This window comes from Sinohyriopsis cumingii, chromosome 6 (genome assembly GCF_028554795.1).
Source record: "Sinohyriopsis cumingii isolate HCF-2022 chromosome 6, ASM2855479v2, whole genome shotgun sequence".
Classification (NCBI taxonomy): domain Eukaryota; kingdom Metazoa; phylum Mollusca; class Bivalvia; order Unionida; family Unionidae; genus Sinohyriopsis; species Sinohyriopsis cumingii.
In genome coordinates, this window is record NC_142966.1 from 159902728 (window position 1) to 159930082 (window position 27355).

At 34.4% G+C, this 27355-nt stretch overlaps 1 protein-coding gene across 2 annotated transcripts in view; it reads left to right on the forward strand.

Annotated features, from left to right (window-relative positions):
* LOC149798394 (inverted formin-2-like) overlaps positions 1 to 27355 on the forward strand; it is a 39981-nt gene that overhangs the window by 2980 nt on the left and 9646 nt on the right. Inside the window, exons 2-4 of one of the 2 annotated variants that reach the window (XM_089963581.1) lie at positions 17957 to 18072; positions 22065 to 22224; positions 25041 to 25219. In XM_089963581.1, coding sequence (XP_089819707.1) covers positions 17957 to 18072; positions 22065 to 22224; positions 25041 to 25219 — 455 coding nt within the window. Of the gene's footprint in view, positions 1 to 17956; positions 18073 to 22064; positions 22225 to 23613; positions 23777 to 25040; positions 25220 to 27355 lie in introns of those variants that run through there. The other variant, XM_089963582.1, reaches the window with a different exon arrangement.

The window sequence follows — 27355 nt, forward strand, 5'->3', positions numbered from 1 at the left end:
ACGAAAAAAACTCTGTATTTAATTGCATGCCGTCTAATAATACATCAAGTAGGTAATCTCATGTTTACTGCAGTCTGCTCTTTTGGCTGTTTTATCTCACTGACTTGATGCATAATATTGTTTTTGTTGTTATTTCGTATATGTGCAGTGCTTGTTTAGTTTAGAAGTCCAACACGACTATTCATCGACAGCTTATTTAAGCTTCAAATTTTGTTTTCTTCACATCAGACCTTTAACACGCACCTGTATGTATGAGACTTTGCAAGTATTATATTTTGTGGTAAGTTTCGTATGATGGATTTTCCATGTGCCTGTAGGAGGCATAATTTAACTTGAACTGAATATCACACATGTACAAGTACAACTGGAGATTGTAATGCAGAGACGTTAATTTGCTTGCGATGAGTCAGAACTGAGTGCAGAACTCAGACAAGAGAGAGAGAGAGAGAGAGAGAGAGAGAGAGAGACTCGCTCTTACAATATCATTTTGCAACTTACACATTTGTCTGAGAGTAAGACGTTAAGTTTCATATAATGAAACGTTTTCCTCATAGTTTGAAAGCTTCAGTAAAGGAGTTGTCTGGACTTATCATTGTACTACTCAGTAGAAAAAAATGATATTCGGTCTTATTCTAAAAAATATCAGTGCGGTGATATTTACGTCAATCAGCTACTAAATAATAAAATCTATTAGACTTGTGTTTGATGCATATTTAACTTAAATTCAGAGGGAGAGAGAGAGTTCATTGTTCTCCGTAAAATTTCATCTGATATCTAATTTTATTCATTTGCCTTGCACACATCAAAGGTAAACAAGAGCCTCCCCCAGAAGATTGTTAGTGCCGTTAGCATAGTACTTAGCCTGTATTGTCGTATCACTCTAAAGAAGGTAGTATTTGTCTGTATTGTCGTATCACTCTAAAAAAAAGTTAGTATTTCGTCTCTATTCTGCATCACTTTAGAGACAGTAGTATTTCGTCTGTATTGTTGTGTCACTCAAGAGAAAATAACATTTCCTTTGTATTGACGTATCACACTTGAGAAGACAGCATTTCGTCTATAATGTCGTATCACTCTAGAGAAGGTAGTATCTCGTCTATATTGTCCTATCACTTTGAAGAAGGTAACATTTCGTCTGTACTGTCGTATTGTATTGTCGTATCACTTTATAGTAGATAGTATTTCGTTTGCATTGTTGTGTCACTCAAGAGAAAATAGTATTTCTTATGTATTGTTGTATTACTCTGAGAACATAGCATTTCGTCTATATTGTCGTATCACTCTAGAGAAGGTAGTATCATGTCTGTATTGTCCTATCACTTTGAAGAAGGTAGTATTTCGTCTGTATTGTCGTATCGCTGTAGAGAAGATATTATCTCGTCTGTATTGTTGTATCACTTTAAAGAAGGTAGTATTTCGTCTGCATTGTCGTATCAGTACAGAGAATGTAATATTTCGTCTGCATTGTCGTATCACTCCAGAGAAGGTAGTATTTCGTCTGCATTTCGTATCAGTCCAGAGAAGGTAGTATTTCGTCTGCATTGTCGTATCAGTCCAGATAAGGTAGTATTTCGTCTGCATTGTCGTATCACTCTAGAGAAGATAGTATTTCGTCTATATTGTTGTACCACTCTAGAGAAGGTAGTATTTCGTCTGTATTATTGTATCACTCGATAGAAGATAGTGTTTCTTGTGTATTCTTGTATCGCTCTTGAGAAGGTAGTATTTCGTCTGTATTGCCATATCACTTTTGGGAAGACAGTATTTCGTTTATATTGTCGTATCACTCTAGAGAAGATATCATTTCGTCTGTATTGTCGTATCACTCTAAAGCAGAAAGTATTTCGTCTTTATTGTTGTATCACTCTATAGAAGGTAGTATTTCGTCTTATTGTCGTTTAATTCTAGAGAAGATAACATATCGTCTACATTGTCGTTTCACTCTTGAAAAGTATTTCGTCTGTTTTTCGGTTCACACTTGATAAGGTTTTGGCGAGCATTCCTTTGAATAATTATCAGTGTTTTGATATTTCATATCCGCAAACTTATAAGTTTATCAATATTTTAAGCTTTGATCTAAAATAATTGCAGACTAGAAGAGCGATAGAGAGAATTTCTGATTTGTAGCTTATTGGTGACATGAACTCGAGGAAAGTATACAAGTGTTGTTATGCTCATTTAGCTGTTTTACAGTTTCCATCTTTTACTCATACGAGGAATGAATTTATTATTATTATTATTATTATTATTATTATTATTCGGTGGATAGGATATGAGACAGCTATAAAAGCCATAATTATATTCATTATGTCAGTTTTATCCACGTTTGGCTATTTTAGGGGAAATATTAGATAAGTCTTCTCTTTCGCTTTTGTTTTTGTCATCGTTATCCATACCAGCATAAAATAGATTTTAAAAAAAAGAACAACAACCCCCAAACAACCCCCAAACAAACCCCAAACAAACAAAAAAAGTGTCGTTGTGCAAATTACACGCCGTACAGACGATGGAGTCAAGATAACAGATTATATATCTACAGTTTTAAGAGAATGGCAAGAATAGCAAGAAATGACAAAGGAAACTGGATCTCAATGAGCCGGCATCTGCTAAGACCGGCTGACAAATGCGATAACGACACGTTCATTAGCCAGTAATTCTACATGTAAATGAAATTACAGCTGTATACTATAGAATGTGGCTGTATGGTACAGTTCATGAAATTACAGCTGTATATTATACAATGTGGCTCTATGGTACGGTTTATGAAATTTCAGCTGTATAATGTATAACGTTTATTGCAGATATGCTTTCGTGGTTAGATGTCACAAATTTTGTGCAAATGAACAAAAACAATTACCCACCCCCCACCAACCCCACGGATGTTACTGTATGAACTATAGAAAGACCATTATAAATCTTAAGAAATCTTAAACCTTTTTTTATCACATTGATTAAACCTTACTTTGTAAGACTGTTATTAAGTACATGAATTTTGTATATGCAAAAAATATATTGCCTGTTGTGAAGTACTAAAGTTTCAATCTTTCCGCTTTCAATGTGAGACAAAGATGTTTCATTAAATAGTAATATATATATATATATATATATATATATATATATATATATATATATATATATATATATATATATATATATATATATATATATATATTGAATTTTAAAATAGGTAAATGCAGTTTTTTTGCAAATTTATTTTCTTGGAGCATTTCAAACAGGGTAGGACTGTTTAGTCGGTATGCTGTTTGTTTTCGGGGGTAGGGACGTTTATTTTGATGGGTAGAATTTTAAATGTTTCCACTGATACATTTGTGGAGAAAAAAAGATTTTTGTTTTATATAAGAAAGAAGAACATATGAAATCTGTTCAAACTAGGCATATAGATCCAAGAGCAAAAACTTACGTTCGGACTTGGGCGGTATTTAAAATATATATGGTGGAACATCGCATCATTAACTGTACACGCACATCAGAACTTGATAAATCTGCAATATACGTTAACGGGAAATTAATTCAGAGATTCAAAACTTATTTCTGCTTGTAAGAGGGCACTCTATCTCTTTTTATCTATTCTGTCTTTCTTCCTTTGAACTAAAATATTTGCATCGGTTGTAAATAATAGATTATAACGCGTAAAGGTATTACTAGCATTTCATGGCAAACGCTTCTTAGTGGTCTGAAGTCGTATTTTATATACAAAATTCACTCCATTTGATAGTGAGAAAGTTTAACAGTGTCAGAAAGATATAGCGATTTCCATCTGAGTCATGGAGCGACGTAGATATAGTGTTATGAAAGGATGGTGGTACATTTGGACCTTAGATCGTCGTTACCGTTAAAACGTTATAAATTTGTTGGACTAAATAGTTTTCTTCTGCTTTTCTTTTAGAGGACGCTACGTGGTGCAAATTTTATCCCTGTGACCTTCTGCATATTCATTTCCACACTAATCCCTGCAGTATGATTTCTGAACCTAAAATTATTCTTGGTTATCTTGACCTGCTTTATCCAAATGCATGATGGGATACTGGAAGAGGCTGAATAGCAACGGAATGAAATATGTTGCTAAACCGTTGTTAAGGGCAGTATCCGATGCCAGCCGAAATATCTTAACAGTCCACTCCATCAAGCACAGACTGATTCCTTAGCCTTAAATCACACGTGCTCGTATAGTTGCTTGCAATTTACCTATAATTTTGGTTATGTACTAGGTATAATAACCCAAAAGGAGGACACTCCTTTCAAAGTTCCTGAGACGCATTTGGGAATCAACGTTGATATTTCAGTGTATCCTTTTATACACCTTAATAAATTTAGCACCGATGTGCAATAGCAATACTGCGATTTCATTCAGAGAGGTACAGCTAGGGGTGCAGAGAGGTACAGCTAGGGGTGCAGAGAGGTACAGCTAGGGGTGCAGGAGAAAATTGTTTGTGTTGAAGGCTTCATTGAAATTGTTGTAACTTATAAATATGTTTGTCGAGAATATTCGCTAGGTTGAGTGGCTGGATGTGAGTGGATTGTGTATCAATAAAACGCCAACAATGGCAAAACATTTTTTTTTAGACATAACGTTGGTATGTTACTCTTGAATATTTTTGACTTGTAACAATGTTCAAAACTCATGATAATTATTGATGTCTTTGGCTCAATCATACATGTAGGGAGGAGCAACTATCCATAAATTCTGACAGCAGCTGTAAACATGGCACAGTGTCAGTACTCAGTTTTGAAAGTATCGTCAATGTGCAGTTTTCTTGAAGTTGTGGTGTAAATTTTCAAAGCTCTCTACGTAAGTGTGCAGCCCAATACAAACTTTAATATTTAGGTTCGATCGATGTCTTTGATGAAATTTTGATTTCAGTTTAAACTAGACAGCGATTGTGATCATTGATATTCATTTTCTGTTCGAACTTGGTACTGTGAAGGGACATTAAATATTTGTCATAGTATGCAATTAATTTTGATGCCTTCATTTTGTTTGCTTCAATATATAAAGCGTGACATGTAGACACGCGAGATATTTTTGTTTATATGTGCGACATGTTGTGGTGCATGATGTTCAGATCTTCTCCACTCACCAAAGGTTTTGGTTATCGCTGCCTAGGAGATGATCGACCACGGTGTTATTGTCCTGATCGAGTAATTAACAACATCAAATATGAAATTAAGGGATGGAATAAAAAGAGGACTGAGCAGAGATATAAGCTATAATTACACGAGCCCTTCCCCCATTTAATATACAACAAATTTATCACTTACATAAACAAAAATGAGTTAAAATCTTCTACGAAATTTATTTAGCCGTTCTGATACAGGTAGAACAAATTTCGACGTATGATCGAGTGACTGATCGAACTTAGATTACCGGCATGACAGCTTCACCTTGTGCTTCCTTTTCTTCCCAAATCACAGATGGTGATCGATCGACGTTTCCTTATCTTTCCTTCCTTCCTTCCCTCTCTCTCTTTAGCCTCTTCGCGCTCTCTTTCCCATTGTGCAGTCATGTGTGGAATTATTTCGTTTTATTCATCATTTCATCAAGAAACTGAGTAAGCGTTTCGAACTTAATTGTACGCCATGTTTGCATAACCGGACCAGGTCGCAGGTCACTCTCCAGATTCAACACGGTAGGTTGGGGTCGACTTGTTCCCTCTGGCTTCCTCATGCATTGCGGCCTATATTGGCCTCTTTCTCGCGTCCAGCCTCTTGTACGTGTCCTTCACTGTTATTCCAGTCGTCTCTCTAGCGTTCAGCAATGGAAGCTATTTCCTTTTAAACATGAGGCAAATATAGACTAAATTTGTTTTCGGTCTCTACTTCCGAAACGGAATACACTTTCCTCTCTCGTTACAATTCAGAATACCGTATCAGTTTCACAACACATAATTAACCACTAATATGGAGTACTTGGGTATTCCCAGTAGAGGTGGGTAGTTAACGTTCATACCCACAATGACTCTGTTTTCGGAATTAGTCAATCTTCTAACTATTGGTCTCGCCTGTAATACGTATCTAAGACTACCTACAAATACGTTATCTCTAAACTTGTTAAATTCGCCGTAACTACGTGTTCTGCCTAAATTAAATGTTCTGTTTATTTATTTATTTAAATTATTTATTTTTTCGATCACAAACATTGTTATTCGATATTTCTCTGTCACAATCTAACATTGTACCGAGGGTCCCCGGGTGGCTGAGCGGTCTAAAGCGCTCGCCTGTACCGACCACTGCCGTCTCACATCTGTTAGCATGGGTTTGAGTCTCGGGCTTGTCCTTTGTGGGTATGTGATAAAAAATTTCCAGTAACTTTATGTGGGTCGGTGGTTCTTCCTGGGGTTTTCCAGGGTTCTTCCTCCACCAGGTATACAGGCTGCCGTGTACAACCGCCTATCATGTGCTGACGGCTTCATAACAACAACACTGTAATGTCATGAGAGATGCACACGAATATATTGTTGGAAGCTGTTCTGTCATAACTACCAGCTGCCAGCTGTCAGTGTTATATGCGTTATACGCATAACCCTACATTGGATTATTGTGAGAGGTGCTCACGAATTATTAGTGTAGGTAACTATGCCAATTGTCTTGATCATGGTGTGGTTACACGATTCTTAAATTACATAATACCCTTGTTCACGGAAAAGAAAAGAAAAGAAAAGAAAAGGAAAGGACAAAGGGGGTGGGGGTTTGAATATAAATCACATATTCTCAAATTTTATTTAGTCTTTTTTGTTCCTTCTCTGTTCACAGAAATGTATAACTGATCTACATAAAGTACATGTATGTATGTATGTATGTATGTATGTATGTATGTATGTATGTATGTATGTATGTATGTTGTTGTTGTGGGGTTTAACGCCATTTTCAGCACACGATAGGCTATGCATGGCGGCCAGTATTAATGGTGGAGGAAGAACCCGGAAAAAAAACCTGAAAGAACCACCGACCCACGAGAAGCTGCTGGCAAGCTTTCTCACTTAACCACATTGGCCGAATCCTGGACTCTAACCCACGCAGACAGAGGTGTGATGGCAGTGATCCGTAACAGAGAGTGCTTTAGACCACTCGGCCACTCGGGGCCCCTGTATGTATGTATGTATGTATGCATGCATATACGTACGTATATATATATATATATATATATATATATATATATATATATATATATATATATATATATATATATATATATATATATATATATATAAAACTTAAAATTCAAGACGATTCAAAATTTTATATTGAACATTCATTTCACTTATCCCCGTTGATAACGCATGGGCAGATGTCAAAATGGCTTGATTTAACGCGAATAGTGAAAACAGATTGGGTGGGGAGCAAACGGTAAAATCTCACTACTGTTATGTAGGACGTCATCAAAATCTAAACTGCAACATGACTTGATTGTGTACAGATCAACTCGCAAATAGCTACTTAAGTTGCTTGACTAGACACATAATTAGGGACTTGCACTTTATCAGAGGCCATTAAGCATTTAGTACATCCCTTAAAAATGCCTCATTAGGGACCCAAATGAACTTTATCTCAGAACGAACGAAATGGGTTTTTTCCGTATACTACTGAACTATCCTGTAATATATTTATTCCCGCAGATGACGAAGTTTGATCTCAAATGCCAAATCTTTTTCTATCGGAAACTACAGTTCATTTATCTGTCGACATACAAACTCGTCTCCATCTAGAAGCAGCACAATGAATCTTACCGGTACTGCTAAACCCTCATTTCTGAAAGTACTCATTGGTTAAGTAAACAACCCAAATAATATTAAATAGTTCTTATCACAAAACGTCTTCTATCAATACTCGTGTCTTTCAGGGTAAATTTAATGAATGCCTCCTGTTGTGGCAGTACGTCATTTTGTATAGACATTTCGAAAGATGGAGGCAAGGTTGCAGCTGTCGCTGCAGCGCCCCATGGCACAATATCGAGCTTTTCACCGGAAAAAGCATTCAAATGTAATTCAGAAATTACAACAATATTAACTTCTTTGCACAAAATCGAAATCTTTCTTAAAATGTATCAAAAAAAAACAAATTTATTTAATTTTTCGAGTTCTCTTTCGACACTGAAAACCACGTAAAACGGTAATTTGACAATTCGCGAAAATCCCAAATCTGTATAATTATGTTATGTACTGTCTGATTTTCTATCAAATTAACATTAATTAACCCATTCATACCTTCTGAATATAACACCTTCTTATGGAGTGTATTGATTTCCTCCCTGTGCGATAGAAATTGTGCAATGGAAATATTTTACCGTGTGACATTCCCGATAATTTTTCCCTTCATTTGGGATTAAGACTATGGTGGGAATGTTTCTTTGAAAGCGCTGGTGTTTTGTGCGATAGTCCGTAAGTGAATAAATTGATGGTGTCCTTGAACTCTTTAAACACCGTGAAGGCATGTATAGTACAATAAGACTGTTGGTATTGTTACGCTGTCCTTGTGGGAAATACAATAAATAGACGCTGAATGTATTTGCACGATTCAAGCAAATTTCACATATATTTGTTGGAACTTAAAAAAACAACGTAACCGGGTTTAGTCCTATATGATGATACAATGCAGCTGTTGTGAATTCTCGAAAAAGATTGATGGACTCCAGGCCAAAACTAACAGACAGGAGTCCTAAAGCAACACTTCTGAAACGTGATCGTGCTTCCTCCATCATCTCCGGATAATAGAACTCCCGAAGAGAGATCCGAGCTTTTAGTCTCTGACACGATGGATTACCTGTTTTAAAAAGCGTATCATTTAGCAAGATACACATTTACAAAACTGACATTCATTTATTCATATACAGGCTGCTAAACATGTTGAATGACAGCACTTTTAAATTTGACGGCGATGATTCAGCGAACAGACATAGAGCACAGTGGGTGATGAGATTTTGGCAGAATTAACTACACGACAGTGTGAATGGCAATCTGACTTTGTGGATATCCTACTGGTTTTTAACAGCCAAAAATGTAGGATAATCAGTCAAATCAGTATACAGATTTCATTTTATCGCAAGATGAGAATACGTACTTAGATGTAAATGTAAAATGCTGTATTTGATGATGTTCCATTAAAATAAAATAGTACTAGCATATATATAAATACACACACACACACACACACACACACACACACACATATATATATATATATATATATATATATATATATATATATATATATATATATATATATGTATGTCACATTTTCTAATCGGTATGATATCAGCATTTGTATTAAGAATTAAGTCTGCCTAGTAGTATCAAGCATCAAGCATTCTCCTGTAAAATCCTGGGTTAGCACTCTCCATTCCGTTTGATGTATATTTGTAATTCTATATATATATATATATATATATATATATATATATATATATATATATATATATATATATATATATATAGTTAATTTGATATGCTACAAATTTAAAATTCCCAGACGGCCTGAATGGCAATGTGGTAATGTATCGAGGGAAAAAATCTAATTCTTGATGGATATTGGGCTCAAGAACATAAAGCTGTACACCAAAGGTTGTCGTAGTTAACAGTTGTTGTTTTGTTTGCTGCTTGTAAACGTAAATACAACTTTAAAATACACTATTGAATACTAAAGAAAATTATCGTCCCATGAGATGAATAATAATGGCAGACAAAGATGATCACTTTAACTGGAGTTACTTCTTTATGTCAAATAGTAACGGATTAACTAGAGTGATTAAAATTATAAATCTTATAAATTAGATGCACAGATACAGAAATGAATAATTATTATAAAGTTCTGTTATGAGACTATTAGACAATGATAAAAGCGAATGGAGCTAATTATTTTAGGTCAAAAAGGTTATGGCGTAGGTATAATAATGCATGACATTCAAGACTGAAATTCGACTGTGGGTTTGGTGTTAATGGTGTCTTACTATTACTTGTGACATGTGGATAAAAATGTATTATGTCATTGGATACAACAATAATAGCTTACAGAAATCCAAGGATCTGTTTAAAGGTGGACAGTACCGATGTATAAAAGAATGGTATTCCAAAGACCGATTTAGAAAGATAAATACAAATTAGTAATTGATACTGATACCAATGGTTGCAATAATTGCTTCAGATTAATATGTTTACAATATTTTGTGAATCTCTAATCCTACATATGGCGGTCTTTAAACCTGTGATAAAACAAATGCAAAGAACAACCTAATAAAGTCCAAGTAAGTAAACTAGCATGTTCATCCAGGAAGAAAGGAACATATATAGCATGTTACACTGTCAATAATTCCAATCAATGCAGCTGCTTGTGTTTTGTTTTCAAGTACTTGGCAATATTGTTTTAAAGACCTTTTCGTATCTTATTAAGAGACTATTCGTGTTTGAATCCTGATGCAGCAAAACTTTGTCCACCATTCCATACTCAATATTTACCATAATATCCTGTAGACAGAGCAAGAGTTGATATCTTCATCCTATACGGCTGAAACAATAGTTATTGAAACAACCTTTTTCTTAAACGTTTGTTTCAACCTTTCATCGACTGGCAACTTTAGCATAACTTTTCAATTTATTGTTCCATATTTTATCTGTATATTCTCTCCAACGGTGTTTTATATTCAGTTATATGTGCTTTTAGGCTTAAATATTTTCAAATCGTGTTTTCGATAGAGCTTTACTGTTTTGTGTTTGTTTCTTTCATGGTGCAGTTCTAAAACTCTCCAGTCTGATCTTCATAAATTTCAACGTCAGATTTCATATATAATATTTTCATATTAATAATTTCCACAATGGACATGTAACATCCATCTTTTACTTGTTTTATAAAGCCTAATATAATCAACAAATCATTTCCAGTTTGCCCTGCTAAAGTGTTGGGTGAACTTTTATTGCAATCCGTTTTTCATTATACATTGTTTTGTTTCATATTGTTGTCTATCTCCAGATTGTACGGTTATTCGTCCATGCTATGGCCTTCTTTATACCGGCCTTGTATTAGTCGAGAAATTTTAATGAAAGCCCAACTAATGTAAAAACAAAAACATTGCACGAAAGTTTGGTTACATCAGCAAAAGAAATGTACATTATGATCGATAATAGGCTTGAATTCGAAAAAACAAAATGATTACAAAATTAATCAAGAAGTCATCTGAGGCAAGGATAGCTTCACTGTTTTCATGCGCGAATGTGCTCAAGTCCAACTGATAAACTATACAAGGAGTTATTAAAATTGGAATTACAAATTGAAGGGAATATTAACTTGTTTAAGCTTTTTTTCTTTCAGGCTTTAATTCCATTCAAGACATGAAAATATTACTATATGCTAAATCCAGATAATTCCAGATAAACAGAGCATGTATGTCTGTCAAATCAAAAGCGACATATGTTATTCAGTCCCGCTCGAATAATCGACTCATCTTGGTCTTACATGAAACACTGTTACAAAGTACATGTCCGAATGTAATTTTGGACTAATATTCGGAATGTAAGCGATCGTGGCTATTGCTGTCTCTCCGCCGATTATCTGCATTTTTGATCGATTCAGCTTTTACGTTTCTATTTTGAGAGTTTTATAAAGTCGAATTTGTTCTTTTTCTTTTTTACTCACAGCATTATTTCATTTGCATGATCTCATTGCCCCCGTTGTTCATGTAAACCAGGATTACCTCAATGTAGCTTGTAAATATTTTACACAGATACAATAAAAATGTGGTGAAAATGTTGTGCCTGTGGGCGGGACTAAATTCGTTCTATTTTTCTTGGTACATTACAGGTGCTCTCTACAAATATTATGTTCTTCTCAGAGGGTGACGTGTAAGGTGATGTTGTTTATATTGGCAACACGCACAACGGAGAAATATTGGCATACGTCTATATTACTTTCATGTACTGTGGTTGAAATTTCATTTTATATGGTACTTGAGGAAATTGTACATGATCTAATCTAATCAAAATGGTTGTTCCCTCGTGCTCGAACCCCCCCCCCCGAAAAAAAGACAGCCCGAATTTGGACACTAACTTTAGCAGTTATTAAAATAAGAAAAACGAATTTTGTCAGAGTAGATAATAACAGCTTTTAAAAGTGCAATGGATGAATTACAAAATATATCAAAAGTTTAAAAAATGTCGGATCTTTTTGCAATTTACCTCTGAAGTACAGGAAGTGAAAAGGACCAAGCGGAGCTAGCAGTGTTTTATGTAGAGGTGCACATTTGAGATAAGGCCGGGCTGTATACTCTACAAACCAAATTATACCCATTAATAAAAAAAATCAAAGGGGTCTGGCCAACCAGACATTTGAAGGTTGTAATGAAGAAAGAAAAAATTAAAATGATCATATCCTGATCATGTATTAAATAACCTTGTTTTGCGTTTGATACATCATTTGACACCATTTGTTTTAATGAACTAAAAAAATTCAATCAACGTAATTATTTTATATGTCTAACTACGTCATTTTCATGCATAATGTGACGTGGACCGAAAGTTAAATTCAAGTTAGGAGTTTTTCTTGTGTAATACGTATTGTTTCTCTGTAAAGTGACGTAGTACGCAGTAAACTCATGTTGTTATATCACTGTCGAATAAATGTTATCATTCAACTTGTGTATTACACCACTGTTTATACGCACTGTGACGTAAAGAAACAAGCAAATGCAATTATTACTATGATTTCAGCTTGTGTATACGTTTCTATTTCAGTTCACACTAATAAAGTCCGATTCGGCCAATGTGGGTATGTGAAAAAGCTTGCCAGTAGCTTCTCGTGGGTCGGTGGTTCTTTCCGGGGTTTTCCCGGGTTCTTCATCCACCATTAATACTGGCCGCCATGTATAGCCTATCGTGTGCTGAAAAATGGCGTTAAACCCTACAACAACAACAACAACAACTAATAAAGTAGAATTCGTGATGTAATTTTAAATTATGGACTACGCTACTGTTTTAATCTGTGATGCAGTCCACACTACACATTTTTTTCTTCTCCCTTAAAACCACATATATTTCAATCTACATTCTTAAGCTGTAACGTTACGCCACGCAGACTTACTTTCTAATCATGTACGCTATGCAGTATTTATGCATCTGTAAAATCCATAGAGACAGCTTTTGTTGTTCGGTGTCCTTATCTCTGAATGTTTTAATTCGATACAGTGTATCACCATGCCAGTATTACTAATATGTATTTAAAAAATGGCTTTCGCTCAACCGTTTCGCAGCACCATACAATTTTAAGCTTTCATTTTGCTGTTTTCGTTGGTATCGCTTGGGTTGGTGTGCAAAACTCGTAATCACTGGAAATTAATTTGTATTATTATTAATGTTATCGTGCCCCAACACTAGAGGGCTTGTGTAAATACTTACTACTAGCCAGAACTGCCAATAAAAACGTGTATTACATTTAGAAACATAGCTAAGAGGCATCAAATTAGCGATTAATTAAAATAAAAAGGCGCGAGGATATGTGTTTTATAAACACCGATTTCTTGTTTTCGAACGAGATCTATACTTATGCAGAGGAACACCTGGTGAGAAACAAATCCGTTCTGCACGTAAGCCGGTGAGTGATAGTAGTGTAAATACAGTTCCTGCCCAAGGTCTAATGTTGCATAAGTCGAATATCATCTATCTGTCGTTTTTGTCTGCACGTCCGTCTGCCGATCATTCCCTCTCTCCCGCCCCCATCCAGTCAATTATGTATGCATCTAATCTATCTATATATATTTAAGAACATTCGAATAGATCTCTTGAAATTATATATATATATATATATATATATATATATATATATATATATATATATATATATATATATATATATATATATATATATAGAGAGAGAGAGAGAGAGAGAGAGAGAGAGAGAGAGAGACAAGCATTTATGCAATAGCAAATATGCCTACGACACTTTTACTTTGTTTTATATGTCTACTACATGGGCACTTAGCTGCTAACATCTTCGTGACCCCAAACAGTACGTTCTTAGATTTTGACTGAATGTAACGAGTTCTAATGTATTGTAGTATGTAAGTAGGTATAGAATTTCCACCACACGCGTAACCAGCCTTGGGTCAGTTATCCGTCAACCATAATTTGGATGCTTACATCTAATGTATATACCCATTTGGCAAACACCCACATAGCTTAGACCAGTATATTCCGTTGAAATCTTATAAATATCGAACAGCATTGTCACAGTACACATACACATAGTAGTATTAGTTTTGTAGGAACCTGATTAAACTATGTTGGAAGCCACCGGCATTAGAACACATTTACGACATATCGGATCTAAGTCCCTTAACTAGCGAAGATGAACACCACGTGGTTGTTCATAACACTTTAACTAAATATTGTATCACCTAATCTGGTTATGACTTACGTAATTTGAACTTTACTCCAGAATATAAATTCCAAACTTTAATTCGACACTTGATTTTGTTGTTAAAAAGGCACTGAATATTAACCTTTTTTAACACTTAAAACGAAAATTAATTTTGAGAATAGTTTGCGCATAACCACACTGGACAACAGTTTGTAGGTAGGCGTTCTTCAGCGCAACTATAGTACATGATTGTGTCTAAGGGGAATCAATTTGGAAAACCCGCTGATATGATAATGAATCACAACAAATATCAATTTGGTAGTATGCATGGTTATTAGGAGGTGATCGCTGGTTATACACGGGAAAATACAGTAAAAATAAATGGCTTGTTCAGTGTACACTCTGAAATTGATAACTAGTACGTTTCTTGTTTTTTCTCTACTTGTACTATGTTTCAGGAAGGTCAATTTTTCATGTGTATCCCAGAGTGCTTTCCATTAGATTTAGAAAATCAGATTTATTGGTGTAAAAGGTGACTATGCAAAACGGCTTGCCGAGATTTAGAGAAAGTGGGACTCTTGTCTGGTTTCCGTCGAAAGCCTGTCATTACATGCATTTTGTAGTAAATTAATGAAATTGAGCAATTGACATTTCGGAAGTGTTCGTGGAAAGACCTATGTGATATTAGATAAAGGAAATTAGTGATTAGTCTTGTTTACTCATGATATTCGCATGCCGTATAATTGAGTCTGATGGATACATGATGCTGGTTTTTAACATCAGCAAGAAGTACAAAACCACCACCACCACCACCATGAACAACAACGAATTAACATCTGATAAAACAATAGTTTGATTATTCTTCTTAAAGATTAATTTACCATTTCATTATTTTAACACAATCACTATAACGACGATTACGACGATAAAGCATTTTTAAGTTTGCTGAAAAACAAGATGTCTTAAACAAGAACAGCAATAATCACACGTTTGTGAATACAAGCAAGACGAAGAAGAGACACTGACACTTTTGAAGAGATTGCTTCTATCAAAGCGTCTGCGGTGATAACGTGTTTCTGACGAAAGTTCATGTTTTGAAAACAAATTAGATAGCAGCACATGCGTACATGATGAAATTTTGGATCCCACTTTAGCATTATAAATACCAAAACATGATCTCCGCAGTTATTTTAATCGAAATAGACTTTTATTTCTTGGTATTCAATAAACTAACGAGCTTAAATATTAAGGAGGGGAACCTGGCACATTGTTCATTGTCTTGGCATTAATTACTCATTCCATACCACGCCAAGAATCGTTGTCTTGATAAGGTTTTGGATCCCTGAGTTCAACAACCTACTGGTATTGCGCATTTATTTAGCGTTCATTTACTGGTAATACCGCCTATATAGGATTACAAAAAGAACATGCTCTCCAAATTTACAGAACACAAAAATAAGAGTATAATTTGCGAGGGACTACCGATTTCAATCCAACGTCCTAATGCAACTTTTGCTAAGAATTTAGTTTTAGAAACTAGATTAATTTCGAACCTCAAATATAACGTTCAGTACAGTAATATTTAGTGAAAGGCATTGGGTATAAATATTTTACGGAATAAAATTTCACACACACACACACACACACACACATACACGGGTTATGGCGATGGTGCACGAGACTTAGGCGGAAGGTGATGCTATTGGTGCGTATAAACAAGGCGATACTTACTGTTAACGGAATTACGGTTCGATTGCTGTTTGAAAATAATTATAAATTCTCGGACCTAACTGGATATATTATTGCCATATTTCCTTCATAAAATCACGTGTCCAAACAGACAATGACGTGAGATGAAATGTTAATTGCCTACCTTATCTTTGCACAACTTTGTATTGTTATATCTCTTGTTGTAAATCGCTCCTAATGATTCTAACATTTAGGAATCAAGAATGTTTCGTATATTTTGTGTTAAATGTGTGTTTTGAGGTAAATTGTTTTTTTCCCCTGACGAAGAGCTTATTTAGCCCGAAACGTTGGGACAACATTTTGAATTTGCGTTGTTATAAATGTTTGTGTGCGTTTGCGAGCGTGTGTGTATGTAATACATCTGGTAAGAACAGGAAATTAAACCCGTGCCGCTATTAATGGAATATTTCGTCCTTCCCTCATGCACCAGCGCTCATAACCCATACGTTCATGTTCTCATTTTCCCAAAATAATGGCACAATGTTTAAACTAAACATTCAATGGGCACGAGAAGTCACTCGCAAGGCAAACGAATTCAACACTCAACATTATGAACAAACCAGATATTGTCTTGTTGGTTTATTTTAAGTATAGAAAGGTTCTCTGAGCAGTATGATATTTACTTGAACTCGATGCATTTGGAAGGATTGTTATGTTTCGTGCGATAAGCAATCTCTCTCTCGTTATATATATATATATATATATATATATATATATATATATATATATATATATATATATATATATCCTAATTCACCTTTGTATTTTTACATACACATATACATGTTTTTATATACACACAGACACATATACACACACTGTGGATGGCTGCAGTAATAGATTTTGGAACTGAGAATTTACCATTCCAACACTTTGATCATACATTGACAGTAAATAGCTTGAAAGGAGCACTTGTGATTATTTGTCAAATATAAAAACATGACTAAAAATGAGTTGTCACAGACTGTTGCTAATAGAGAGAATTTGAAGTGAAATAGGGTTGTAGCGTTTGTACACGCTGTCATATCTTCCATCTTATATACTCAGTTCATTTTGAATGTCTCATTAACATTATCCGACTCTGTCTCTTCCTGTCTCTGAACAAACTAAAATGCCTGAACCAAACAAAGTCATGATCACATGGAAGTGTCAACGTTATCTTTCTTGTTCTAAAATTTGAATTATTTGTAAAAGTTCAGGACAGTGTTTAAGAAAAGAAACTTAGTGCAAAATGAGAGAACTCGAATGCGGAATTTTCTAAGAAATCTTTTATCATAAACATTAGGATAAAACACAAGAAATCCTAATGATTGTGGACTTTGCCCGGACATTCACAACTCCTGATAAATATACTATTCCGGTGAATATGGCCTGTTGATATGTTTTGTGTAACTGGAAGAATCCCACTTACTGTCTGCCGGTGTTCTTGCGCTTATCAGTAATGATTTTGTTTTGCATGATTAATGAAGACGATTCTGTTTACACTGGCAGGTCTTTGGGATGCGTGTCAGAGAGTATTACTATAAGATTTGGTAATGCTCCACGCTCAGTAAATTCTGTTTTTGTAATATGTGACACCAAAATAGTAGCAGCTCTTGTAACTTTGAAATTCATGTAATTATTAGTGCCAACCAGGAAGCGCCATTGACATGAATGAGAGACATATTTGCTATAAGAGAATTTTCATATCTCAATTGAAAAGAATTTTAAGAATCCCTATGTATGTATGTATGTATGTATGTATGTATGTATGTATATATATATATATATATATATATATATATATATATATATATATATATATATATATATATATATATATATATATATATGAAGTAAAAATGTTTTTCAGCTTTAGAGATGAAGAATTTGATGGTGAAGATGCAGATCTTCGAGCTGCTGTCCGCCCTATGTGTGTATTCCAAGGATGGCTATTATCTGACTCTTGATGCACTTGAAAGATACCGGGTAATTATAAGTAAATAGATAAATAAATAAACATCCAACCTACTTTCTTGTCTACCTGCGTAACTACCTAGCAATCTACAAACTTTTTACCTCCCTATATGTACATTCATTAATACAGGTATAGACATAGGTATAAAGACGAAAGTATATATATATATATATATATATATATATATATATATATAAATGCATAAGCACCTGTTTTGAAAGGCAGGTCGATTCATGAAGAAGCTAGACGATCTGTTCCTATGGCTGAATTAGCAGACTAAAGTCAAGCCAAAGGTTGTAGATAGATTTATCAAGGCGGTGATTTTTAAATTAACATAATATAGTCAAGTTAAATGGGGAAATTGATTATAAGTTGGGCCGTCTAAAAATGGATGTGGTTCGCGTAGGATTATAGCTCCTTCATTGTTTGAGGAACATCTGTCACGAGGCTGCATTTAAGACCAGTTTATATCACTAACGAAAAGAAAATCAGTCATAAAAACTGAACTGGATATATTTTAGCTCACGCGTTTATTTTTCATCGCGCAAAAAAGATGCGCAGAACCTTTTTCAAATGCCGTGATACCTGGTGACCAATGATTCTAGTCCTATAAAATATATAACGTGCTTAACTGTTTCAAAAGACAGTCCAGTAACTGACTCGCAATACAAATAATGCACGTGAATTGTGTTCATGATGTTCACAAAATTAGAAGTTGCACTGTTAGAAAGAGGTGTATGCTGCAGAATGAAGAGGTACTCTTTTGAGATACATGTATCATTGGTGGGGATATATGTATATGTATGTATAGGGGTGGGGTGTTTTGACATTCTTTAAAATCTATATTGAAAACGGATTTTACTTTATTTCCTTATTTGGCATGTAGTCATGAATTTCTTACATAGGAGCCAGGAAAGGTTATCGCTCTAACAATAATCTTGTTTTAATAGACTGTTTAAAATAAGATTCTTCTTAAAAAATACTTAATGTGCTTGTGCTTATTTCTTAATGTGAATATAATAAAACATTACCGTTGAGGTAAATTATATTAAAAAAATTGTAGTGCACATAAACAGGATAAAAAAAAAACAACTTGCATATTCGAGTTATAACTGTGCGTCAAAATCTGTTTTCTACGCAGCAGATATAAAAATACAACACAAATAGAAAATAAAAAAATAACATTACAAGAATAAAATGGTAGCATTTCTTTGTATTTTAACCATGTACAAAAGAAAATGTAAAAAAAAATAATGGGAAAAATCATGATGAAAATATAGGATTCATGGTGAATGTCGCGGTAACATTTCTAGTAAATGCCGCTGCTTGAAGTGACGATGATGGCAGTAAAGACAATGAACACGATGTAAATATTATCTTTAACTTACCACATTTCTTGATATTGTTTTAGTTGATTCGTATTATAGTAAAAGCGGTATTTCAAAAGTGGATTTTAAAATGAAGTGGAGTTGTACACTTAGCAGAATCACACCCGGTCTCTCACGCACGCAAATCATGCTTCGTTTTAAGTCAGCATAAATACTTTGTGTACTGACTTTCAAGTGTCCATACTTAAGCCATATTTTAGGCTGCCCACGTGTATAATCATAACGCCACAACTATGCACCGTTAAGGAAAGAAAATAAAAGTACTTATGCGAAATAAAATTTTTCGCACGCCCAAAATAGATACAGAGAGAGAGAGAGAGAGAGAGAGAGAGAGAGAGAGAGAGTCGGCTTAAAATAAAAAAAATATAAAATAGTGGTGATGTTTGAACGACCGTCAGTCTTTGAGTAGTTCGATTTCTTTGTGTGGTAGATCATTGCTGCCTTTGGATATTTTGTGCCACGATTGGTTATTATTATTTGATATTTCATCAAAGGCAATTATTTGATGATAAATGCTTTAAATTGTTTTGCCGTTGTCAAAGTTTAAAGCTGCCATATGTGGATAAAGGATTTTTGTTTCAATTTACTCGATCATGATTCAGATCTTGTTATATTTCGTGCGATGTATATAATTTCGTCAGCTACAGGTTAAACCATGTGTATGGTAAATGTCTGTAGACTGCTTTTGTACGAATTGTTTGTATTTGCACTGGTTGAATATGAAAGGTAATAATAAAGATTTCAAGAATGCTTTTATTTTTAGTTCCTTATGACAGAAACCATATAAAAGTAGCAAATTTAATCTTTGCAAGTTGAGAAAAAATTTTAGGAAATAAATCAGCTAACTCCGCACTGACGGTCGAAACACTTACTCCACTAATGGGTTTAAAGAAGGTCTTAAATTGTTTTAGTTAATTTCCGTTTAAAGGATATTCAAATTTGTACAAAAACCTGTCCAAATAAAAAGCAATAAATTCAGATAAAATGTAGATCAAAACCTGAGGAGGAATTATTACGTAGATGGATGGGTGCGCGGGGGAGACGGTTCATAATTGAGAAAGTATAGAACAAGAAAGACTAAATTTCTTAAAAATCTACACAAATGTTACTTCTACCGCATTTTCTGAGTCCATTGATAATTATAGAATTTCCATGAAGAACATAAAGCGAAATAAAAGCCGCCAGTATATTGACACCGTCTAATGACTGCATCGGTCTACGACAAAGTTCTTATTTAGACAGACTTCTGCTCGAAACAGTTGTCGCTGAGGTACATGATACACTTTTAAAAATGTGGCGTTTGTCAGAAAAAGTTGCATGCAACGTTCTCGAGTATATCTTGTTATTTTTCACCTGCCCGTTTGTTCGTTCATTCGTCGCTCTTCATTGGTGTCTGTTCGTTGTTTACACTTTTGTCATACCATCCATGTATTGGACCCTATTTCTTAGACTCTCATCAAAATAGCTGGCTTGAATAAATTGAATTTTCAAAAATTCGTTCATAACACACTGATATATTAGACCATGTTTCACCTACATTGTTCGCTTCTTTGGCCGAAGTGGATTAAAACGTCCGCCTCGGATACAAGAGGAAGTGGGTTCGAATTCCGACTGAGTCATACCAAAGACTTATAAAATGGTATTAGCAGCTGCCTTGCTTGGCGCTCAGCATTAAGAGGATAGTTAGGAGTGATCGGCCTGGTGTCAGCATAATGTGACTGGGTGGGACATGGTGTTACGTGTCTGCAGCATTATGCCCCAGTAGTAGACATCATTATAAACTGCCACAGGGCAGACATCGCAGTGATATGACTACAGTTGTTAAAGCTACGTTAAAAATACATACACACACATCAAAATCAGTACATGAATGCATCATATATAAATTAATGCAACAATTTAAAAAATAGACAGCTGTCACTTATCTTTTTTAATGATTATTTTGAATCATGGGCATTCCACCATATATCTTCACACTATAAGTCTCAGATCTGTTAAACTTTACACACTGACATTTCTTTACGAGCTTGATGCAGAAAGTTGATCGGCGTGACATCCGTTTCTTCCTTTGATGATATTTGTCTCTTTCAACGACTTTTCAAGTTACGTCTACTGTCTCCAACTCCCATCAAACTGTATATATCGATGTTTATACTGCGGTACGACACTATTTTTCTAATATTAGGTTTATTGTCGCCGTATTTTTATGATTGTTTGAATGATCATATAAGCATGTTTTCGTTAATATCTTGTAATTCGTTCTACGTTGATCTCCTAATTTGTATTATTATCTCGATGCATTTTTTTAACGAGTTGTGTGTACCAGCAACAAAAGATGATCAGTGCGACTGAATTAGGTCAGTGTAACCTACTTTTGATGTTTGAGACGCTTTTCCATTAGCAGATATTTAGCACCATACACCCATCACTATCCAAAATAACCATTAACATCATGTAGCATAAACTTATTTTTACCTTTAGACATTTATGTTAAGCTAGCTAGAATTGACAAAGAAACGTAAGTTTGGTCAGTAGATTCGTGTTTCTAAAAAAATTGGTATATCATGATTTTAAATAATCAATCAAACTCCTGAATAGAGTTTACTTTATTTTAGACTTGGCAGAAGAATCAGTATCGTTTCGATCTCTTACTATCAGAGCTGAGAAAGGCTGACCTTCCAACTTACAAGGCAACCATTATGGCTCTAATCAACTCGATCATTGTGGCCAACGAGAATATACGAGATCGAATTAGGATCAGAAACGAATTTATTGGTAAGTAGCACGTGCTTAGAGTGTCTTTGAAATTATTAAAATTGTGGAAGCATTCCGGCCATTTCTTTTTTGTGTGAAAATAATTAAATAAATACAATTCAGATTGAAAGTCATGAGATTTTAAGTAGATATAAACTTGTCTTTTAAGTTGGGGACTTTCATTACCACATCAGAAGGGACAGAACAGCCTGTGGTATTGACACATGATGTTTGAAGAAAAAAGAAAATTCCATGCATATATTTTTCATTCTGACCATTGTAATACATGATCTATGATGTTATAGTTGTTAATACATGACATAAATTCTCCATCAAACTAATTTATATGCAGAGTCAAAGCCAGTGTTTATAATGTTTCAATTTAGAAACGAGTCTTCTAAAAATGCTGCGCAGTAACTAGTGTTGCATATAAGGATACAAGTAACTTTTATATATACTATATGACAGAACTGTGATCATATTTCTAGAATAGAAAGTGAGTATTTTTGTTGGATGAGGAAGAAAGCATGCTCGCTTCCCTTCGCAGCAATTATTATATTTAAAACTTGCGTCATTCGACTTCTCATCAAGATGTATGCGGGTTTTCTGACGGGTCAAAAGTAGTGATTAAAGAGACGGAGAAATGTCCAGGGATCAACTGATTAAGTGTCAAATATGGACATCAGTCAAATATAGACATCAGTCAAATATAGACATCAGTCAAATATGATAGCATTAGACTGCACAATAGACGTTGAACGGAACAACCGTAAATAATGATATTGAACATTTGCTTCACTGTTAACAATAGTAGCGGTTTTATAAGATGTATACAGACGTGTACATAAACACCCATCCGTCGGTCTGTCTATTCAGATCACACTGGAGCTTTTATTCAAGCGCACTCTTTCACATTCCCTGGCAAGATACATCTAGTGATGTCATAATATATGCAGGGCTTCCCCACGTTAACAATGTACTTTAAACAGATTGAATTAGAAAGTACTTACAACACATAGTGAATGACCGCGACGTAAAGAATGTAGTTGCTAAGTGCTATCGTCTACCTCCTCTGCGTGCCTTGTGAAGTCAACAATATTGGGGATCTGATCAGGGGCAATCATTTCTTTGATTTTCCTACATAACATTTGTTAAATTTGTTCCCTAAAATATATACGAATAATATTATTGTCTTTATTATTCAATTTGTACCGGTAAGTTGTCTGAATATGGCATGCATATTTTATGCAGTATTCGCAAAGATTAGAATGAAAGTGTTTCTTGAAAATTTCTGGTTGAAGCATTTTCAATGACTGGTCCCATTCTGATATGACGGGAACACAGTGCAGGCTCTCGTGTTCTATTTTTACACCTACGTACTATATTACTCATTACTGAAGTATTTTTATTCTGGGGATATATAAATCCCATGGTTGTGCTTGAGATGTAATTTGTAACACCTCGGTCTTTATCAAAATTACCCAGATACAAACAGAGGATAAAATTACGAGCAAACTTTACTAAGCGGGAATGATAGATGAGGAATTATTTTGGGAAAACATCACCAATAAAAGTAAGTTTTTTTTTAATCAGCAAACATTTCATATGCAATAAACATTTCGCTGTTAATGGAATGTATGTAAAGGTAAATGTACGCTGCCACACAGCAAATACTCGTAATTGATTTTTGAATGGTTTTGTTTAAAATATATCAGTTCTTAGAGGTTCTGAAAACATTCTCGAGATACAAATCAGAGAACAAATTACCTTATAATTATAAGTCGTTTTTATCCCAAATTTTGCGGGATCGAAAATTTTCATTTGATGAGTTGATTCACATGTTACCTTCAAAGTCTCTTAAATGTGAGCCTCGATGTTTGTTTATTTCAGTGATGTCAAGTGTAGGTAACGTTTATCAGAAAAACTGAATAGCTTCGTGGTTCTAACAAATTTAAATTTGTATTATGCATATCTTTAAGTTATGAATATTGTTTTTCCATTTTGCACTTAGTAACTATTTTACATTGCAAGAAAAGTAATATGCACCTGATTATAATGCATCTTGATATTGTCAAAAGTTCTGAGAACAAACCTCAACATATATAATGAATATCTAATACTCTGTAGCTTTTATCATAAGCAAATTAAGTCTCAGAATAATTAGGGTAATGTTTAATTACTTTAATAGCCTCCTAAAGGTAGAAGACGTAGATGTATCCAACAAATCTTGACCGACATGTTGGTTAGATCTGAGCTTGAATTTCGTGGACTAAACATTAGTTTACTGGATTCGCTTTGGTATTCTGAAGCAAAGAGCTATTATCCAAACTCGTAAATCAAAGTATCATTGTTAGTAATAATCCAATGCACATTGACACCTTAATTGCAAGTTTACTTGACAATCTAATTACCAGTGTTACTTAACAATGTAATTTGTTTAGTAATAATTGACAATCCAATTACTAGTGTTCCTTGACAATCTAATCACTAGTATTTATTGACAATCTAATTACTAGTGTTAATTTACAACATAATTACTAATATTGCTTGACAATCTAATTACTAGTATTATTTGACAATCTAATTACTAGTGGTACCTAACAATCTAATTACTATTATTACTTGACAATCTAATTACTAGTATTACTCAATAACCTAAGTACTAGCATATCATTTTGTGTTAAATAACGTGAAATATCAGGAAGGGATGGCATATTGTTACATTGCTCGTAAAGTTCATTATCTATCTTATTTTTTATCCTTTTCACACCTGATTTATAACCACACATTTTGCTTTATTTGTATAACACTTATTATGTTGTTTAACCCTATTTAAGCCCTGAATATTTTGGACACCATCAACTCCTTAAGGTGTGATGAGGATAGAGATCTGAACGTGCAGTGTGACGTATTTGAAGAGGAACTCAGTGCCGACGCAGAGGCGGTTGAGGAGATGAAAGAAACAACCGTAAATCTAAGTGATCATACGGCATTGTTCAGAGCAATCTACACTCGAGTACGTGTTCATATATCATATAGTTATATATAGTTAAGAACTTACACGATTATTTTGCATAAAACTTTGCAACATTGACGAGAAGAAATCCTTTTGAACGTACAAAATCATCAACGGTATCATTTTAAATGGGACAAGCATGAATGTAACGACCCATTAGCTAATATGGGAAAATAAATATGTTTGTTCTTTAAGTTTGAATATTATCGCTCATATTTCGAATGAGGGTATAATTGTCATCCAATAAAAGCCTTGTTTTCCAAGGAAACCCTGTAATTACACGAACCGAGTCAATTTGATTTAAGCAGTATAATTACAGGTACCGAGTCATTTTAATTTGAGCAATACATACACAACTGATAAAAAGTTTTCCTGAAATATTATCTAATAAGTAATCGTTCCAGTGTTCAGTTGCATCGTTTGCCTCATGACGCTAGGTTTTCTTGTGTCAGCTGTATTGACAGCAAACTACTAAGTAAAGAGTATCGACAGTGTGATGTGTATGTCTGACTTATTGACAGTGAAATATGTATGACAGAAGTATTGACAGTGAACTGTGTCTGCCAAGAATATTGAAAGTGAAATATGTATGCCAGTTTTATTGGAATGTATATATCAGACTTACTGACAATGAAATGTATAAGTGAGAAGTACTGAAAACGAAGCGGTGTGCATCAAAAGTATTGACAGTGAAATGTATATGTCAGAAATATTGACAGCGAAATGTGTATATCAGAGGTATTCATGGTGAAATGTGTATGTCTGAAGTATTGACAGTGAAGTGTGCCTGTCAGAAGTATTGACAGTGGAATGTGTATGTCAGAAGTTTGATAGCTCACTATGTATGTCTGACTTATTGACAGTGAAATGTGTATGACAGAAGTATTGATAGTGAACTGTGTCTGCCAAGAATATTAAAAGTGAAATATGTATGCCAGTTTTATTGGAATGTTTATATCAGACTTACTGACAATGAAATGTATATGTGAGAAATACTGACAACGAAGCGGTGTGCATCAAAAGTATTGACAGTGAAATGTATATGTCAGAAGCATTGACAGCGAAATGTGTATATCAGAGGTATTCATGGTGAAATGTGTATGTCTGAAGTATTGACAGTGAAGTGTGCATGTCAGAAGTATTGACAGTGAAATGTCTATATCAGAGGTATTCATGGTGAAATGTGTTTGTTAGAAGTATTGACAGTGAAGTGTGCATGTCAGAAGTATTGACAGTGAAATGTGTATATCAGAGGTGTTCATGGTGAAATGTGTATGTCAGAAGTATTGACAGTGAAATCTGTATGTCAGAAGTATTGACAGTGAAATGTGTATATCAGAGGTATTGACAGCGAAATGTGTATATCAGAGGTATTCATGGTGAAATGTGTATGTCAGAAGTATTGACAGTGAAATCTGTATGTCAGAAGTATTGACAGTGAAATGTGTATATCAGAGGTATTGACAGCGAAATGTGTATATCAGAGGTATTCATGGTGAAATGTGTATGTCAGAAGTATTGACAGTGAAATGAGTATATCATAGGTATTCATGGTGAAATGTGTATGTCAGAAGTATTTACAGTGAAATGTGTATGTCAGAAGTATTGACAGTGAAATGTGTATATCAGAGATATTCATGGTGAAATGTGTATGTCAGAAGTATTGACAGTGAAATCTGTATGTCAGAAGTATTGACAGTGAAATGTGTATATCAGAGGTATTGACAGTGAAATGAGTATATCAGAGGTATTCATGGTGAAATGTGTATGTCAAAAGTATTGACAGTGAAGTGTGCATGTCAGAAGTAATGACAGTGAAATGAGTATATCAGAGGTATTCATGGTGAAATGTGTATGTCAGAAGTATTGACAGTGAAGTGTGTATGTCAGAAGTATTGACAGTGAAATGTGTATATCAGAGGTATTCATGGTGAAATGTGTATGTCAGAAGTATTGACAGTGAAATCTGTATGTCAGAAGTATTGACAGTGAAATGAGTATATCAGAGGTATTCATGGTGAAATGTGTATGTCAGAAGTATTGACAGTGAAGTGTGCACGTCAGAAGTACTGACAGTGAAATGTGTATATCAGAGGTGTTCATGGTGAAATGTGTATGTCAGAAGTATTGACATTG